General features: G+C 36.0%; 1 protein-coding gene and 1 pseudogene across 2 annotated transcripts; one reads left to right on the top strand and one right to left on the bottom strand.

The window, feature by feature from the left end:
• Positions 1–298: 298 nt before the first annotated feature.
• Positions 299–1,289, bottom strand: LOC143551952 (protein MOS2-like; annotated as a pseudogene).
• Positions 1,290–3,279: 1,990 nt separating this feature from the next.
• Positions 3,280–5,641, top strand: LOC143551943 (putative inactive shikimate kinase like 2, chloroplastic). 2 transcript variants are annotated; one of them, XM_077042280.1, is made up of 8 exons: positions 3,280–3,587; positions 3,686–3,873; positions 3,949–4,143; positions 4,254–4,312; positions 4,670–4,736; positions 4,826–4,944; positions 5,031–5,210; positions 5,296–5,641. In XM_077042280.1, exons 1-8 carry the CDS (start codon positions 3,333–3,335, stop codon positions 5,391–5,393), a joined length of 1,161 nt encoding a protein of 386 aa, XP_076898395.1. In that variant the 5' UTR covers positions 3,280–3,332; the 3' UTR covers positions 5,394–5,641. The 2 variants fall into 2 exon arrangements, with proteins under 2 accessions (XP_076898395.1, XP_076898394.1); XM_077042279.1 differs by having other exon boundaries at positions 4,254–4,315; positions 5,296–5,639.
• Positions 5,642–20,877: the final 15,236 nt, after the last annotated feature.

A 20,877-nucleotide genomic window follows, 5' to 3' on the forward strand; every position in this document is an offset into this window, starting at 1 on the left:
GGCTTCATTAGGTTTTACTCTCAATGAAGCCATGAAGGTTAAGAGAGAACGTGCGTTCTCATATGACACACTTCCATTTAAGAGAAAACGCACGTTCTCGTTCTGTTTCTTTCACAAACAAAGAGATTGTGCTCTTCAACCTACTAATGCTTGGAAAAATCGAGCTCGTGTGTGCCATTGCAACTCATTAAAGTTAATTAGTTTGTTTGGCAAGAACTACTTACTAGCTGCTTAATGACATATTAGAAAAGATAAGTCTAGTTACAAACTGATTTAAAACTCCTTTCTGGTATGCATACATAAATCATCCTAAAATAAGTCAAATTGCATACACCAATCAATACCCAATATCATTAGGATCCCCAACATACTCTGCAACCTGCTCAAATCTAACACGCAACAACGCAAGCGTATCTTCATCACGAACAATTGCAATTTCATTATCCATATCTTCTCCACTTCTCCAGTAAACTCCCATAAACACCCTTATACCTCCCACACAAAACAAGAACGCGCCCACCACGTCGAGGAAGTGCAGTTTCAAGAAAATCTTCATCGCCGCCTTGTACAATCTCCTTACTGTCATCAATACAAATATCACAACTTGTTGGATCTACAACATCCACAGTCTCACCTTTTTTCAAGAACAATCTTCCACCATTTAGCTCTTTGCTTATTATTCTAACCCGAATATGACTATGTAACCAAGATTTTGAATTATCATGAATCCGTTTTGGAGATTTAGGCGTATTATTCACAAACCCTAATCCTTCTCGCCCATTTCTTTGATTAATTTCAAACAACCCAACATCTTATTTAGCATTCTTTCCAACACCTCTATCTTCATGCCATCCATAACCTTTCAACAAAGCAGCTGCGAAACTCTCCACCGGCATATCCTCATATTCATCCATTCCTCTATGATCCGGCAAGTTATCCAGATCATTCCTCAATTTCTCCAATATCAATCTCTCTGTCGATGAGTTGGAATGATACCTATCGACTTTGCGTTGGGAATTACGTTTGAAATCCTTTTTGGCGCGAAGATTGAGACCGTTCGAGATGCTAGGATTGATGGGAATGACTGTAGGATTTACAACTTCGTATTTGTTTGGTACATTGGTGTTCTTTGCCTTCTTTTGTGGTGTCCATTCGTTGGCAAGTGGAATGATCACATTAGCATCTGTGACGAATGCTTTCTTCGCGAATGATGATGATGATTGATCAAGCAAGATATTTAACGTAGGTTTGGCTGGGGTTGATGATGAAAAAGAAAACGATAGTTTCATCGTACGTTAGAGACGTAGAACAAAACACAAAAATAATATTGAGATCGGTTGTTTACCTTGGAATGTGAAATGGAAGACGATCGATCGATTTTAACAGCAGTGGCTTCGAATTAGAATGTCGGTGCTTCTTGATTGATAAAACTAAGAGTCTTTACAAACTCAACTTGATTGCCTTTCATTAATAATAAGCCCTCTTTATATAGGGAATACAATGCACCAATATCTCCTATAAATATGGACGAGACACAATACAATTATAACTCTTTTGAATACAATCATAATCTAAATATAATACTCTAATAAAAACTTGTAGTTATATATAATGCAAAAATTGAAGTATATAACGAGATTTGTTGTTAAATGAATAAATTCAAATTGTAAACTTAAATGTGTTTTAACTTGTATCCTATAGATTATATCAAGGAAGTTTATGTCGGTTGTATTTAAATTTACAGTTGTAAGACTTGATGGGAACTAACACCGAAATTATAGTGTAACTATATGATGATAATGGAGATTTGATTAAATTGTTATTTTTAAATTATTGCCTTATTATTGTAAATGTAATTTTGCTTAAGCAATGAGCAATAAAAGTGAAGAAAAGAATCAAGTTATAATATAGAGGCATATAAGCTACCAACAAGTTGTGACGTCATTTTCTTTGAATGACAAAACTAGTCATACTGAAAATAGATTTATAATTTTTTGTGCATCAATTTGCTAAACTCTTTCTGGAAATGTAAGAGTTTCGAAGGCAAGGGGCACAAATGTATTAAAAGCAAAAAAGGAAATAAAACGTGTTGATTCTCAGCACATACCTTCTAATGCTTAGCAATTTTTCTTAATTCTACTGTTAATACGACTTGCCTAGCAAAAAACACGGTGTCCCGAAACCTGACAAGGGGACACTCTAGTAAGGTCCTTACAAAGCGTGCGCCCGTCCAAACACAAGAACGTCCACTAGCCGGAGTTTATAGCTCCATTCAATTGGATATGACAGGAAATTCATAGGTCCCCCTATTTTTTCAAGATCCTCGCTCGTTTTAACATATTACAAAGGACATCTCTGACTAAATCATGCATATATTTAAACACTGAAAGCTCCTTGCAATGACCACAAGTTCACTAAAATTATTTAAACAAGCTTTACTGTAAATCGTGCAGGGCTCATCAACTTGAAACATAGGGGATCATTAAACGATATATACTACAAATTCTTTAGCAACTTGAAAATAAATATACATATTTTTTATTTTTGTGATAACTCGATAACCATGGACGGATCTCACAAACAAAAGGGAAGAGATTTTTAAAAAATTTAAACAAGGGCGATGCAGACTTGTAACTTTAGAACTAAAACGGATAAATTTAAACTATATACAAAACTTTTTGAAAGAAAACAAGTAAATTTACAAAGAAAGATCAAAATATCTCCCCAAATTATTCCTATATTCCATTTCTTAAAATAAAGGAAAAATGTTAGTGACACAATAGTAAATCTCTAAATATAAATACGAGTATGGAAACTCAATATTTCTTTTCTCTATCCATCCCTATAACTTAAAAATCAGTGAGCATATCAACGTTTATTAAACCAGTGAACAAGTCATTTTCTTTTTCATGTTCATGTTCATACTCGTGTTCATGTTAAACTATTTATTTAACAGACGTTCAGGTTAATGAGACTATTGAATGCATCATTCATGCCACATGGGCGTGATAGCACCATCCACACCGCCCCAGCCAAATTAGACGGAGCGCACTTGATTGGGAGCTCTCATCAACGGCGTGAAATAAAATAAAAAATGGGTCTATCCTACTAACAATCAATCACATCTTTTTTTATATTTGTTTTATTATTAATATTTTCCTTTTTTAATATCTAATATGCAAGTTTGTGGTGTTTAAACCTCAATACCTACATGACATGACGTAACGATATAACTAGCCTTTGCTGGTTAAACCATCTCACTGTAATACCCTTTGGGTTTATAAGGTTGAAAAGTTCCCTCCTTATCTTCCAACCACATTAACAACCATACCATGGCATCACCCATCTCCATATCTCCACCAGTACCCACTTCCTGTATCTCTATACCTATATCATCATCATCATCATCCTTCACCACCACTCGTTTTCCATTTCCAAACCCTAAACCCACCATTTCCATTTCAAAACCACACTATCAATCCTCACCGTTCAATCCTCCAATTCCAATTCCAATCAATCTCCACCATTCACCAACCTTCCTCTGCAACAGCTCTTCCGCCGTCTCACCAACCACCACCAATTACGAGGTACCAATTCACTATTCACACCTTCAATTTCACTTTTTTATTGTTAATTAGTTAGGGTTTAATTAATTATAGGCAGCAATTCTGATTAAACTTGACAGTTTTCTGATGGTTCAGATGAGGTGGAATTGAGATTGCTCATTGGCGATGAAACTATTCAGATCGCTAAAGACGTCTATGTCGATGCCGATGAGAAATCCTTAATAATCAAAACTAAAATCGACGGGTCGTTTAAAACCGCTATGGAAATTAACTTGTATGACAAGATTAAGCCCTCCGAAACTATTTGGTATGCCCTCTTTTAAACCTACAATTATAATAAGAATGTAATAAATCATTACAAAGTAGTACATTACATGACTAGGTTGTTAGATGATGATCAACTGGTTGTTAATTTAAAGAAGCAAGATCCCGATGTGAAGTGGCCCGATATCATGGAAACGTGGGAGTCTTTAACGGTTGGAGTTGCACAGCTTTTGAAAGGAACGTCGGTTTATTTAGTTGGCGAGTCGTCTGAAATTAACTATAGAGCTTCTCGGGAGCTTGCAGTTGGTCTCGGGTATGTTAGTCCAAATTACCTCTCTTAGGATATGAGGATTGCTAGTGTTTTTTTGTTCGGGAAGTTAAGTATTGTAGTTAACCCTTTATCGTTCTTTTTATGCTTGTCAGGTATACGCCACTTGACACGAAAGAGCTTCTTGAAACATTTACTAAGCAAACACTTGATTCATGTGAGTAATTTCTCTAATGATAATATGATTATACCCGTAAGATTAAGAGTTAGTTACACGGATGGTCCCTATGATTTGTCCATATTTGATATTTTATTAATAAAAGGGTATTTTAGTCACTTTACAGAAACTAATCTAACAGAAGTTAGTGATAAGGACCATCAGCGCAAACGCTTGTGAACAGTAAAGACTATACGTGTAATATTAGAGAAGTAGGCACTACACGCGCAGTACGGGCAAATCACTATATGTGTAATTAACTCTAAAATAAATAAAAATATAGCAACTTGACATTTTTCTTGTATTTTGTCGTGAACCCAATACTTCTGTGTATTAACAAGTAATAATCTCTAGTGGTGATTGCAGAAGGGTCAAATGCAGTAGCAGAAACCGAAAGTGCCATATTGGAAAGCCTAAGTTGGTATGCACTCATTCCTCAAAAACGCCTATTTTATTTTTATGTTTAACGGAAGTGTAAAGATATTAAGAATACGTTAATAATATTTGTAGTCATATCCGCTCGGTAGTTTCCACCATAGGGGGTCCACATGGGGCGGCTGCAAGTGGTGATCGGTGGCGGCATCTTTACTCTGGATTTACAGTCTGGCTGTCGCAATCAGAAGCTAAAGGTGATTCTTTTGATATTTTATGTTTATATTTAAAATAAATAATTTATCTTTTCGAAATAAACTTTTTTGCTTTTATTTGTATTTAGATGAAGCTGCAGCAAAAGAGGAGGCAAGGATAAACATTGAGAGTGGTGGTCAGGGTTTCACCAACGCGGATGTGGTGGTCAAGCTTGGCGGCGGTTGGGATAACGACTACTCGAAGGCGGCTGCACAGGCAGCGTTGAGTGCTCTTAAACAGTTAATATTGTCTGACAAAAAGCTTCCAGGTGTGTATTGGTTCCTGATTCTATTAATATTTATATTTGGGCTGAAAATTGAAGTCTTAACTAGAACATGTTTAAAATGCTGAAGGTAAGAAGGGTCTGTATATACGGCTGGGTTGCCGGGGCGATTGGCCTAACATCAAACCGCCTGGGTGGGACCCATCATCTGGAGCGGGTGCTGTCTAGGATTACATATTCAACATGAGGAATCTGATGTCTCTTGGTACAATTTCTATTGCATTTTTGTTGTGGTTGCTAAGGGCGATAGGTTTTTGCTCGAATGTGGGTTTGTGTCCCTGATTACAAGTTAAGATGAGACATGAATCTGTTGAACACAACAGCTATGAACATACGTTTCTAGGTATGTGCTTTTCGGCTTTCTAATGGTTGATGACTATGCTACTGCATCATACAAAAGTTTCATGGTATAGAAGCATATATAACCGTAGTGCTCAAGCTATCTTGAAATAACTTTTGTGTTCCACCACCATATCTTTTTTAATATATGGATTTATGGACAAACATAAAATCGGATAACTCCAGGTCAATTTGCGTCTATTCAAAATATACAATGCGTCAAAACGAGACACTTATTAATGGTAGTAAAAATATTGCCAACAACATTGGAGAAAAAGTCATCACCATGGACTTTGCTGGTTGTAGTGAATACTTGGTAACAGTTGAAAAGGAGGACATTAGCTGTTATTGTGAAAAAAATGGCACCCGATAATTGGACTACACAATGGTTACTGCCCAAAACTATAGAAACTTGAACCAGTTTACCCTTATGTCTCAGTCGTGCTCGAGTTATTACAGCAACGGTTAATGGATTGACATTCTGATGGAGAGTTACAAAATAAAATATATAGCTGGCCGAATCCCATGGGGGTTTCCATTGATAGTTAACAGCGGCCTCATGGTCCTCCATAATCTTTCTATGTGCAACTTGGCCTGGTTTCAAAAACGTGGGACCATTTGACCCTTCTGTAAGTGAATAAGTAGATTTACCATCTCCATAAGTTGAACACAATTTGCCAGCAACTAATTTTTGAAGAAATTTCATGGTGTGTTTCATGACCCGTTCTTCAAAAATGACTATGAGGTACCGTAAATGGAATCCCTCTCTCGCCAACTCCATTATACAGGTCGCACGTTTTGACATTATGAGGTGAAAACCCAGACCCGCTATTTAAGAAAAGTGTTTTCATCTTATGAAGCCCTGCTTTTCTATAAGATGAATTGTTTATAATATCTGTAGCACCCCTAGATTGGCGATTTTTGGTCAGAGTGTCAACACCATTATATGGCAAGCAAACTAATACTAACATAATATCTAGTCCCATGAGAAGTTCCAAGTGAAACTCATAATAACTAGTGGGCATGTGGAAATGATCTAGGTGTTGAAAAGCAGGCCATTTTTCTTGATTATTGACTTTTGTTGCAGTGATTCTTTTTATAATTATGCATATAGTTGCATACCCACTCTTAGTTACCGGAGCTGAAATCTCAATGGAGCTAACAGGTGAAGAAAACCAAACATTAGATTTGGACTCAGGAGCAGATGAATAGTTGACTAAAATTTCCCTTTTCACAAACGAGCTAGCCAACGGCATTGTTGGAAATTTGTTTGGCATCTTTATTAACCACCAAATTACCATATGCATGCCCACCTAAAGTCACATCCCCCAAACCCTGATTAACTTTCCGTTGCGTATCAACAACATTAACTGAAGGTGGTGTCCCACCTTTCCAACAAGGTCTCTTATCCCCTATGTGAAACGCAAGCACCACGTTATTAGAGCTAGTCGTATGACCCCCCTTAACAGCTCGTGCATATATGTACTGCTCCTTAGATTGAAAATCCTCAATGTGTACAGGATCATAACAGTAGTTATACTCGAGCTGAATATCATTTACAAAATCATAAGCAAAAACATCTAGACTCGGTTCAGTTTCATGATGTTTAAGAAACCTGAAAACTAATTTGGTTGATTTTGGATGAAAGTTTCTCATGATATTGTTTAGAAAATGCACTTCATGTGATGAAATATCCTTAATTCCAAATTTTCTTGAAGCAGCTAACATATAACTTCTTATGCTCAAATTATGTTGGCGTAACATGCATCATGCTGGATATTCAACCACAATTGTGGTGGTTTTAACCTGACTGTATGACCTTTGGAAGAGCCCTCAAAATATAGACTTCTAAAGTAGATCCCCGGAATGGAATTTTGACTAAGGTTTGTATATGGGTCGGGTGGTACCGGATCACAATTCAAAACAAACAACTTAGGAACAAACAATGCACAATTTATCATGGGCTGAGCAAAATCGATAGGCACAAGCTCCAAAAATGAAACACGAGACACACGCAAAGCCGGTCTAATAAGGTCAATCAGGCTAGTCTCGCGAGCAGAATACGCTGTGTTAACAAGCAGACCCGGATCAAAATCAAAGGTGATAGACGGGTCTGGTGGTTTTGGATCATCAGCCAAAAAATACAACTGAGGAGCAGGGAAGCCTTGAAGAGCCAAAATAGCAAGCATTCTACTAAACCGATTCAAATATGATGTGGAAATAACATAATCGAATTTCATTTCTGGTAGCTGCTCAACCAAAGTCGATCTAGAGCTACTTTTAACAATAGTGTGTTTAGGGTATACCTGCTTAGGAACTGTGGAATTGGGCTGTTGAGTTTGGATGAAACACTTGGACAGAACAGGGTCAATGGGTGCATGAACTTCATGGGCAATCTCATTGTTAATAATATCAGGCATTTCATCGAACACCTTGAGGGCAGATTCAGTGTTTTCCCGAGAACAGAATTGATGCACCAAGGATTCGGTGAATTCTGACCATCTGAGGGACGGAAAACGGTGTTGCCACAAATAGAACCAGGTGCCTGCTTCTTCATCGAAATAATAGGAGATATAGGCAAACCGATCGGTGTCCAGAATGTTATAATACGTGAAAAACTGTTCAGCATGAGCAAGCCATTTATTGGGATTCACTCCGGTAAAAGTGGACACATACCTAATTCCGGAGCAGATAAGCTCAACTGAAGGTGGAATTGGAAACTGAGCCAGTTGATTGTAGATCTCCTCAAGCAGAGCATGGCGTTCAATTAGGGTAAATTGCAGATCTGCATCCATAGCCATCTGTGCTAAGGAGCAATGAAAGCACCAATGTAGTGATTCAATATTTCACAGCTAAACGAACAATACAATTACGCGTAGAAGATGATAAGTTCCATGACACTCGGAATGATTACAATAAGAAACTCAAAGTAAGAAGGGGATGGGAAATTATAGTTACAGAGCAGGAGATGAGAGAAGAAGCCACATACATACATTCGTTCATCATATTCGTTATCATTTTCTCCCTGTTCTTCACTCTTTTATATCGCACTAGTTTAGGTACCCGTGTACAACACGGGTTTAACAAATTTAATTTTATAAGCCTAAAACATTCGGAATATCAATAATAAAAAGTCATAATAAACAAATTTGGGTATTAAATATATAAGGTAGAAACATACATATTTTACCGTTAAATAATATATTTGTTCACTACATTAATCATTGTGAGCTAGTGTGGGCCTATAAATGAAGTAGCACTGATTCCGTGTTCTTCAAACTTAAGAAATAAGTTCTGAACACGCCAACTTGCATCTTCGTTCCCTAAAGGTTGAATATAGATGTGATTGCCGAGTATTAACAAAAATCATGTTGAATATTTACCTCCTCGTCCATCATAATCATTTCAATTCACCAAATTTCGTTAGGGCTCTTGTTTTGTTTTCTCCATAGTTTAAGAACGCTAGCTTTGATCGTATAGTCTGTTTTTTGTTAACATCAAGCTCCGTCAACTAATCAATTTTTTTGGCTCCATTACCCTGTGTATTAGACTATTAGAGACATTGAAAAAAAATTACATGTGGTATTTAATAAAATATAAGTATAATAATCAATGCTGGAAAACAAAAAACTTACTTGGATTTTAGGATCCTGGTGGTGAAGAAGTTGGTTTACCAAAAGGAGTTGAGAATTCAGTCTGATATAAATTTACCATAATAATATGGTATTCATAAGACTACTCGCTATGGGGGCGTGGAGGGCTGAGGTGGCATTGGGCGACGGGTGGGGAACACCGCCGTGGGGCGCGGTTGATCCTTGGGCGCGGTGGATTTCGCCATTCAAACGACCGGCGCGGATGGTGTGGCTTTGGTGCCCCCCCAACGTTCATTTGAACGGCTAGTTTTTTTTAAAAAAAAAACTAATTATTTTATTTATAAATACTAACTCATTTTATCATTCTATACACAAACAAATACCAAATACTATCAAATTTCAAAACAAGAACCTCTCAACTCTCTACCATGAATCATTTCTCAAATTTCACCGGCTCGAGCTCAAACCCGAACCCAAACCAGAACACGAGCTCGAGCTCAAACCCTAACCAAAACCCGAACACCAACCCAAACCCGTGGGATCCGTCTCAAAGGTGGTGGGCTAGTTTACTCGCAAACAATGACCCTACCAACCCTTACTTTGCCAACCATAATATACCCGCAATGCCTTCAAACGATATGTTTTATCGAATGCCAATGCCGTTTATGCCTCCACCACCCCAAACCCAAACACCCCAAACACCCCAAACCCAAACACCCGAAACCCAAGTTGTGGAAACCCAAATTCCCGAAACCCAAGTCGACGAACCCCAAGCTCCTCGCAAGCGAAGCCATAAAAAGAAGGTCGTTGCCGATGAGACACCAACCGAATCGTACGACAGGAAGAAGTGGGAAGACGATGAGGAAGCGGCGTTGGCGCAAGCGTGGATTGACTCATCCGAAGACTCGGTGTTAGGTGACGGTAAACGCACCGCGATTTTTTGGAGAGAAATACGTGGTAAATTTTTTGTGATAATGGGTCGAGGTCGCTACCGCGGGGATGATTTCGTCTCCAACAAATGGAAGACAATGGTTTTAAAAATGAACCAGTTCTCCACAATTCACACTCGCCTTAAGAACAACAAAGGAAGCGGCACGAACGACGCCAACCTACTTAAGGATATGTTGAAACAATACAATCGCCTTCATGTTAGCGAATTCAGCATGGGGATGTTTGATATTTGGATGAAATGCACGAGCTCGCCAAAGTGGTATCCGATCCCGACATCTTCACCGCGACCGTCCAAACGGTCAAAAACAACGTCTACTTCGGCCGATCAATCGTCGTCTCAAGCCGTGTCGAATGTTCGTTCTCAGTTTAACTTGAACGAGATTGATCCCGATTTTCAATTTGATGAACCGGATGAGTTGCCACGTCCGATAGGAAGAGAAAGGGCCAAGGCAGCGACTAGAGGTGGGGGGTCTTCGTCTAGAACGACATCCTCGATGAGTTCCGACGTGAGCGCGCGGTTTGACAACTTGGAGCTTGCACTTAAAGAGTTTCGCGAGGAAAAAAAACACTCGAAAGAGGAACTCAAGATAATACACGAAGAAAGAAAAGCGATGCATGCAGAATACAAAGCCATGCATGAAGAAAGAAAGAAGGCTAAATCGGAACGACAACGAGAGAAGGACTTCAAGCTCCTCGCAAAGGATCTCTCGCATCTAGATTCGGCCACGCGGGCGTTTTTGGAGAAAAAGAAAGAGAGGATAATGGCAAAATACGCAAACGAGGACTCGGACGCCGAAAATTAGTTGTATTTTTTTTCTATTTGTATGTTTTTTTTATGTATTTTAGTTTAATGAAGTTTGATTTTTATTATTTAGTTTGTTATATTAAGTTTGTTAGTTTTATTAAATTAAAAAAGAAAAAAAAATTAAGGGGCTTCGAAGCCCCGTCACCATTGAGGGGCATCTTTGGGGTGGGGCTTTGAAGCCCCCAGTGCACACGTGAGGCTGACGTGGCACTGGGGAGGGGCTTCGAAGCCCCTCACCATAGTGACCAGTCTAACATTAGTGAATTAGCGGTCATTTAGTGGGTTAATATTTTTTTTGGAAACAATCATAATTTTGGCCCGTTATCAATCAACTTTTAAATCGTGATTGAGTAATTTAAATTCGAGAAAATCAATTAACTGAAAATTTTACAAATAAACATTTTTGTTTTTGGTAATGGAAACTAATTTAAAACAATTTCCTTAGTTAAACTCAAACTAAATCAAAATAAAATCCATTTTGAGTATAAATGAAATGAATAATATACAGTTTATAGGGATGAGCAAATTCGGTATTAGAACCGATAGGTACCGATATCGAAGCGGTACCGGTACAGAAGTCGGTACCGATTTCGTACCGTCGGTACCGAATCGGTACCAACGTTTTGAGTTTCGGTACCAGTATCTCAATAATTTTACCTTAGATACCTGTACTGAACCGAATATATCGGTACCAGTACCGATACAAGATATTTATGATTTTCGAAGATCGGGATTTTCAGTACCGGTATGGTACCGATCTCATCCTAACGGTTTCTAATAATCCATTCAAAACTTATAATGTACCTTTTGAACAACAAATATGTGGTTAAATGCATACATAGTTGGTTGACCATCCATAATCAACTTCAAGAAACCAAAATATAAAGTTTAATTAAAATGACAAAGTATATATTAAATGAATCATATACTTTTGTAATAATGGAAAGTTATAATAGACATAACTTTTCACCAGGTTTAATGCATACATGACATGCGCACCACTAACAACATGAAGATATCTGTTTAAGTAAAACTGCATATAATGTTAACCGATAAAAAACAACACGAATCATTACTTAACGCAATTATCAACAATATATATTGACAATTTTGGAAATAAGGTTTGAGGGGTATAAAACATTAAGAAAGGGGCACAAATCATTCAGCGAACTTCAACAAACACACGTATATAAAACATTACTTCAAAATACACGAGTATTAATGAATTTGACAATTTACCTGTACGGTTTGAGGACACCACCTGTTTTGATTAGCAATTGCTTCATCAAGTTGACCAGCCATAATCAGCTTCAAGAAAGATGAATATATTAATTAAAAACTGAGGTTTACAAATTAGCAAGAGGTGAAAGCAAATACTGCTATTACATCAATAATTGAGGCTAAGGTATACGATTTGAGAATATGCTCCAACTACAATTCTAGATAACTACCCTTAATATCACAAATCACACAACAATCCTATAGAAAAACACTCAAATACCAAATTCTAATGTTAATTTAATAAGATGAACATAAAATGTAGCATGAATATTCAATCTACAACATGGTGACCATTGTAAATAAATAATAAAAAGAACCGAGAACCTAAACATAGGAGATGACATTATAGTTTATGTGCAATTGTCAATTGACACATTCATGCATTTCAATAAAAAAATGGTTTAAGTCATACTACCTGCTACTGCAATACCTTATTGTATAACATATAAGGCTGCAGATTGCAATTGTTTTAGGAAATAAATTTGACAATTTGGTTATTAATAACAATTTGCATGTATATTTTGCATATATAAGATAACACAAATATATTAATGTTTTTACTTTATAACAGTATATGTAAGTTAAATATAACAACCGACTTGGAACATGAACATAAAAATCACTAAAGCATGTACGGTAAGTAATGAATTTGACAACTTACCTGAATGGTTTTAGGATACCACTTGTTTAGATTACCAATTGCATCATCAAGTTGAGCATCCATAATTTCAGTTCAAGAAAAGAAATATATAAAGCATTAGTTCAAAATACATGACTACAACAATGTATAGAAAAAAAATCACTAAAGCATGTAAGATAGTAATGTATTCGGCAACTAACCTGAATGATTTGAGGATACCACCTTTTTAATTACCAACTACATCATGAACTTGACCATCCGTAATCAGTTACATGAAACAGTAATATAGTAATCAAGAACATGGAGGTGAGGAAATAGCAAATAATTGCAGGTACTATCATAATCAAAATTTTATTGTTATGTATAACACATAAATCGAAATTACACATAATCCTAATAGTCCATTTATAACAATGTATTGATAAAAAGTTCAACATCCAGTATTAGAATATAAGTTAGAAAAAAAAAACACACACACAAAGAGGATGTGTAGACTCTAAAGAAAGCATAAATTAATATAAAATATGGCTTTTCACACATTAGAAAGTTACAACAAGTTAAAATTAAATAGAAATTTCATGCATATCTGCGAAGTGGCTAAAGTGAAAAGGTGTTTTAGGACTATTTCATGCATTTATCTATGGTGAATCGGCATATACTAAATCACGGTTATAAATGATGTTTTTGGAAAACCCGTACTCAAACCTCGCATAGGCAAAGTCACGAACACTACAAAAATCGAGTCGACACCCCCTATTAATCAATCAGATAGCCACAAGTATCTCCTATTAATCAATTAGATTCAGAAATTAACCATAGTTTGAAAGGACGAACTAAAGTTTTGTTGGTGGTATTTAGGGTTTAAGATATGATAGAAATCGAGCAGAGTGTAAAAAATAATAAGATAAATTAGTAAAATACCTGCAACAATTGAACAATGATGATTGAGAACATGATGATACGGATTTACTTTGGGATATTGAAAATAGATTATAGCTTCACTAAAGAAAACGAAGGAGAGGATAATGATTTTAGGGTTTTTGAAAGCGTAGAAGGCTTGATGGGTTGTATGACATCAGAAGTGGGTCCGGTGAAGATATGCGGCTGATTAAAAGGAATGTTGTGGTGAGCGGGAATTTGAGAGAAATGATGTGGTAAACAGAGGACACGTGGCTTAAGGAAGTTTTATTTATTTAGTAGTATAGATACGTTCTTTCACCGAGCCCCAATTCCATTACTTGTTGGGCCTTTGGAATGGGCCTTTGAACTGGGTAGGATCATAACAACCTATCCTCGGGCCCATGAGCGATGAACTATTAAACAAGTAAATAATACATACATACATACATCTATCTAACACTCCTCAATAACACTCCTCCTCAAGTTGAATAATAAATGTTAATCTTATTTAAGATGTTACAAATAAAATCTATCTGGATTTTCAAGAAAAGTTTAGTAAGGATATTTGCAAGTTTAAAGTCCATCTTAATCTGAATCAACACAGAATAGATGAAGGCTTTTTTAGTGTCTAGTACTTGATCTTTGATAAGGTGACACTCAACCTTAGTATGTTTTATCCTCTCATGAAATGGTTGATTATTGGCTATATAAATAGTCCCATACATGGGCAACAACCAAGTCCACGGGTTAATAAAATTTGATCTCCTTCGACCACCATTGCTTAGAAATCTCTTTTAAGAACATTTTAAGATTAAGTCATTTTCCAACTTGTTGAGTATCGACCCGCTTTGATCTGAGTTGTCATGGGGTCATCTTTAGAGATCCAACGTGCGCCTTGAGTTACTAGTGCCAACTAATTCATCCCGCCTATGCCTAGGGTCTACTGGTTTCGGCCTGTCTTGAATTCATAAAGCAAGCGACAATAACTCGAGACCAGTCATGTGTTTGATGTGCAAGAACACCAAGGCATGTTAATGACTTTATCCCGCTAAGGCCATGCTCAATGAAGTCCATACTAGAAACTAAAACCAAGCGTTCAAGCACAAACAAAGCAAAATGACCATCAAACAGTTGGTCCATGACATTTTCCCACCACCGTAGCCATGCATGTCCTTGTGCATGGGTCTCGCATCTACGTCAGCACACTGAGGAACATTGCTGGCAACCCACATAAATGTTGGCTTCATTTTGGTTTTGGCTAAAGGAACGCTTTGTAAGAAATGTGATTCTAGCGTGTAGCGAAGGCCATCCCAGATCATCCTGATCCTCTGCTTGGGCTAGTTTATTACCCTCTTTGGCGATCTTGCCAGTTCCGTATCTCGACCAATTTACTCTCACAACCGGTTCAATTGGTTATCAAGCCCCAAACATGAGGCACTAATTAATCGTGTTGGAATTGTGGTTCCAGTGACCATGTCACGAATTAGGCACCAATACATCAGGTTTCAGAATTCTGGCTCTAAAGTACTAAAGATATTAGCTTTACGACACCGATGATGCCAAGTACTTGACCACGATTGTTTGTTCGATTATCAACCCACTCTGGTACAACTTGTCACGGGTTACCTATCAAGGTCCCGTGTGACACCATAATTTGCCCCATGGTCAGCCAATTTGTCCCACTTATAATGAGGGTCTACTAGTTTCGTCATACTTTGGAATCATTGAGCGAGCGGGAAGAACTCACAACTAGTGATGGGTTTTGTGTGGTTATGTGTGCAAGAACACCTAGGCATGTTCACGTCTTTATCTTGTTGAGAGCGTGCTCGATAAAGTCTGGACTAGTTAGTAAAACTCAAACGTTTAAACACAAACATAGCAAAATGATCATCAAACAGTTGGTTCATGAGCTAGTTAATATATTTTCTCTCTTTTACATAGAGTATTTATTTATTTGTTATCTATGGTTACTGTATCTTCATGCTTTTTTTTAACGACTAAATATTTGTATACCATATACCATGTGGTTTGAACCCTTAACCTCCAATTTAATATCCATCTTCATGTTTTTGCTTTTTTTTTACAATTTAAACTTTTAACGTTTTTATCTTTCTTCACATGAATCATGGGCCTCTTAAAAAACACTGCAAAAGCCTACCCCTTTAATATATGTACTATGTTAGGTAGATTTGAGTGTAGGCCTTTTGGCCCTTTTCCCATCCGCAACCCATAATAACGTTTTAAAAGACAGTCACAAATCACAATTCAAAAAAGCGTCTTTTACAAATTACAGCCTTCAAACACACACTTTTCTTACCCCTCTCTTCACTCACATGTGACATAACTCTCCTTAAAAACAATGTCTAAGTTCACAACTAAAAAAAAATTATATTCAAGAAATTCTAATACAAAACCTTCAATCATAAAAGCAACTATGGGGAGAAATAAATTAATCATCACCATTCTTACATGTGTAATCCCATTTGTAATCAGTATAGTTTCAAAATTATGAAGATTCATTAAAAGATGAGATTTGGTGCTTGTTTACACAAGATACACACAACAAGTTGCAGAATCACACATTTTGCCATTTTGGTGCTTGTTTGTTTATGTGGTATTTGTGGAGTTGTATAGGAGTTAACTTGGTTGTATGATTCTTTTATTATTGAATTACTATAATTGCTAGCATTTAATCAGTTGACCTAGGAATTTTTTTAATGAGGATCCGAAATAATTTTATAGTTGAAATTTATTGTCGGTTTGGGACTTTGAGTTTTCAGGTCTGGTCGAGTTACATAATAAAAATGATAAAACGAAACTAACGGTTACTAAAGGTTTGGTTCCAGTTTGGTTTCTCAGTTTTGGTTCATTGGGTTGTAACACGTTTTCAAAAATGACATCTTATAAAAGAAAAGTTTCGTGGTTTTACTGTCATTTTGTAGGCTTTGTCCAAAAAGAATTATGTGCAAGTTGTGGCATAGTAGCTTGTGTGAAAGATGGGTAATGGGAGGAAGAAAAGAGACGGTGACTTTTGACTCGTATATTCATTCTGATTAAAAGCCCTAAAACATTAGTTTGAAATTCGGAAAAAAATATAACGTCGTTAAATCCTTTTTAATGTGGGACCATTGGCGACCAACTTTTTTAAAATTGGAACTGCCTGTGGCGATAAAATCAATAGTGGGATTATTAAAATCCAACAAATCAAATAACTAAGATTAAAATACAAAATATGAACTTAAACATCCAAAGTTACTATAAACTGGGGGTACAATCTTTCAAATATTCCAAGCGCCCTCAAACTTAAATGTCGAACTCATGACATTCGTGTATTCCTCACGAACATCTTACTAAACACACTCATATGACTCATCTATTCAGGGACCCATTAGCGCTTTTACGTAGTTGCCATATGAAACATCTTCGCCTTGTGTTTTAACTTCTCCCCACTTAGACTTTAGTAGTACGTTGTCTTCTGCCTACGTGTTTTGTCCATTTTGGCATTAAACGAAATGGAAATTCATAACCAAAAAGAGAAAAAAAAACACAAACACACACCCCTCCACCACACCTAACCAGTTTGGAAGCCCTGACCCGAGCCAATATCTTAGCGAAGCTACAACATTCTTTGGTACCGCAAATGTGTTTAAAAAAGTGGCGCTATGTTAATAGTAGGAAAAGATATGTCATTTTATTCAAACCGTAATGATGATTATTTATAGTGATTCAGTCTCAACTGCTCTAACTGAGTATTATTTATAGCGGTTCAGCTAGTTGGCACACTAGTTGGCACAAAGCACACATTATTAATTTAGAGCGGTTTGTGTTTGTTTTTGTAGCGGTTTTCTGTATAAACACTTTGTAAATTTAGATCGATCGTTTTGAAAGAGTTATTTTTACTAGTGCATGAACAAGAATTTAGACACCCATGGGAAAACAACATACAACACTATAAATGAGTTTCACCATGAGATTGCTATACTTGATAATTAAGTGTAATACTGTCAAAAGTTGTACAGATTTTTAATTCGTCAGGACCCTCGTTATTAATATAATTTATAGTACGTAACAGTTGGATTGTCATAGAGGTAAAGCTGAAGAAAGTAAATTTTAGGCCTTACAGCTGCTATCAAGAGGTGGGCTAGGTTTGGTGGCAAACAATATTATGCCATTTATGGCTACTATCAAGAGGTGGGCTAGGTTTGGTGGCAAACAATATTATGCCATTTATGGATACGCAGAAAGTTGATTGTAGTCACAGTTGTCCTTTCCATCTTAAATTGCTCGGACAATATATGCTTATTATTTAGAGAAAAAGAATAGCATATACAGTACTGATTTTGAAATATTTATAGATTGTATAATATCAACATACACTGATAACACAATACACGTGAACCATCAAAATCTAACACAAACTAGTAGATTAAACAACAACAACAATAACAACAACATGTGATACTAACACTAATAATATAACTGATAGCCGGTAACAGTGTTTGAAAAACCTAGACACGAAACAAACTAAATAACACATAAAAGATTGTGTGATGGGTTATAACGCAATTGAACAAATTGATACACTATACTTATACATCATTTTATTGATAATTCTGAAAAATGAAATAACTTTTTCAATAATATTATATAGTGAAAGAAAACTGATATGATCATCAATAAAAATCAATTGTCTGTAAATACTAAATAGCTTAAAAACAAGGAATTAAATTCGTTAAAAATTTGATGAGCATAAATTGGTACTGTAAACTCTAAACCCTGTTTATATACCATCCTTACGTGAGTGACCTTATTTCCACATGAGATTACTACCCTTAAATGGTTAAGCTTGTGAGAGTTGTCCCTTTATGCCTATAGCGGAACACCAGTCATTTAAGGTCAATAGTTATATAGAATTTATACTAACTGTTGGATCATAATAGAAATAAACATAATTGTAGAGACATAATGTAAAATACCTCGGTCATACTTACTACCACGACTCACGAGGGGTGGGAGCCATTATTATTTATTGATTGTAACATGACTGATTGTTTTTGTGGTTAGGTAAAGGCTAATAAAGTAATAATGGCAACAAGACATATTCTGTTTGATTTAGATTTTAGAGCATATACGTCAATTTCGTAGTAAATTAATTTTGTAGTCAGTATATGTGATGTATTCATGTTTTTGATGCAATCCATATAACTTGAAATAAAAATAATAATTGTAGAGGCGGTTTAAAATTATACATGTTAAATGTCTTTCTAGAATTTTATGTATATCACTTACATTATTTTGTTTTGTGACTTGCATTATTTTGTTTTGTGACATTATGTTTTTAGTGAAACGATAAGACCCTAATAGTGAGTGATGCAGGCCCGCTCGATCTTCTATTTCAGAAACAAAAGTCTTGGCATTACGCTCAAATATGAAGGGCCTTCAAAAATTTTAAGACAGTTTTGGTTCGTTCTTGTAAACAACAATAATATCAAGATAAGGAATTGGGTTGCATCTAAAAAAACATTCATGTATCTACTCAATATGAGTTTCACATCCATTTAGGGCTTCAGGAATGAAAACTTGTGCTCAAAAGAGATTTGAAAAAGATATTCGCATATCCAAAGAATGACAACGATATGAATTGAAGCAAGAATCCGACATATATATATATAGGGGAAGGTTAATGTACAAATAAAATTAACGTGCTAAACGTGAGAATCAAGTAGAGTAATTATATATACAAGTAGAGTAATTATGTAATTACTCTATGATAATTACTCTATGATGTAATTACATTATTACTCTACTTGTATATATAATTACTCTACTTGATTTTCACGTTTAACACGTTAATTTCATTTGTATTTGATCCAAACCATATATATATATATATATATATATATATATATATATATATATATATATATATATATATATATAGTCCCCAGGCTAATGTTCCACATGTATTAAGCTAGAGCACTTCGTATAAGCAAACACAACAAAACAGAACACCAAGCATTAGCTTGGTAATGGTGAGAGGGATTTTTCTCTTTAACCTTTGACGTGAGACAAAGTATTTGATTGGAAAACGATGAACAAAAGTTGGGTTGTTCGTTCTAATGTGATGTTGTGCTTTTATAGTGTCCTCAAGGATACGACGTGCCTTTCGGATATGTGAAGTAACCATGACATGGACTTCTGTACTTAGTGGACGGGTAGTTGGTCACACTTCCCCCAATTTTTCCGAGTCTCAACCGCAACATATTAGAGTCAGATCTGTCAGGTATCGATTAAAGTGAACTACATCTACATGCTACAACTAGGGTTTATCTTAACATATCCCACCTCATTGCAATTCCTACATTTCACGTTCTTCCGGGGTCTTGAGGAACTCCTTCCTCGACTCCTACCCTCCTGCCTATTTTCCCTTCCCCTACCAACATGCAACATCTCAGAAGATGTTTCACGGGCTGCAACTAGGATTTCTCATTTATTTGTTGATACAAAGATTACAAAACAATGATAAAGTAAATACAGAAAACAATTAGCTAGGCTAACAACTTAGGTAACAAGAAATCCAAATGGGCATTCCACATCAAACTAATTTAGGCCCGAAGACTTTCACAAAACCTAACATGCAAGATCGAGGCATGAGGTGCTTTTTATTTTGAGTTAGACCATCTCTCTTCACTATAGTGTAAGAATTTAAATTGCTCCAAGCCAATTTCATAAAATTTTGGACAATTGACCAAATTCCAAATTATAAATATATTGAACCCTTTTTGTTTATGTACTAATAAAACGTTTTTGTCTTTTTTTATTAATCATTAATTGATACACCGGTCTAAGATTCGAGAGTTAATCATAGGGCATGCTGGGTCCAAGTATGCTATCATTTGAAAACTGAATTTCAACATGCATGAAAATAAAAGCATATATACATGTTTTCGTGAAGTTATGAATATGTTGTGCTATAAAATTGCATCATTTGCTATTTAAGACCAAAGTTATGTACTGCTGTCTATTGTTGTTATGGTGGTAATAAATATATAAGAACCAAGTACTCACATCTGGTTCCATAACCATTTTGGTAGGATGTTCAGGAGGTTTTACTTAGGGTTTTCTTTTGGGGATCATTGGTTT

This window comes from Bidens hawaiensis, unplaced genomic scaffold, assembly GCF_021521415.1.
Source record: "Bidens hawaiensis isolate Kalapana, Puna unplaced genomic scaffold, B.hawaiensis_p1.1 tig00016745_1, whole genome shotgun sequence".
Taxonomy (NCBI): Eukaryota; Viridiplantae; Streptophyta; class Magnoliopsida; order Asterales; family Asteraceae; genus Bidens; species Bidens hawaiensis.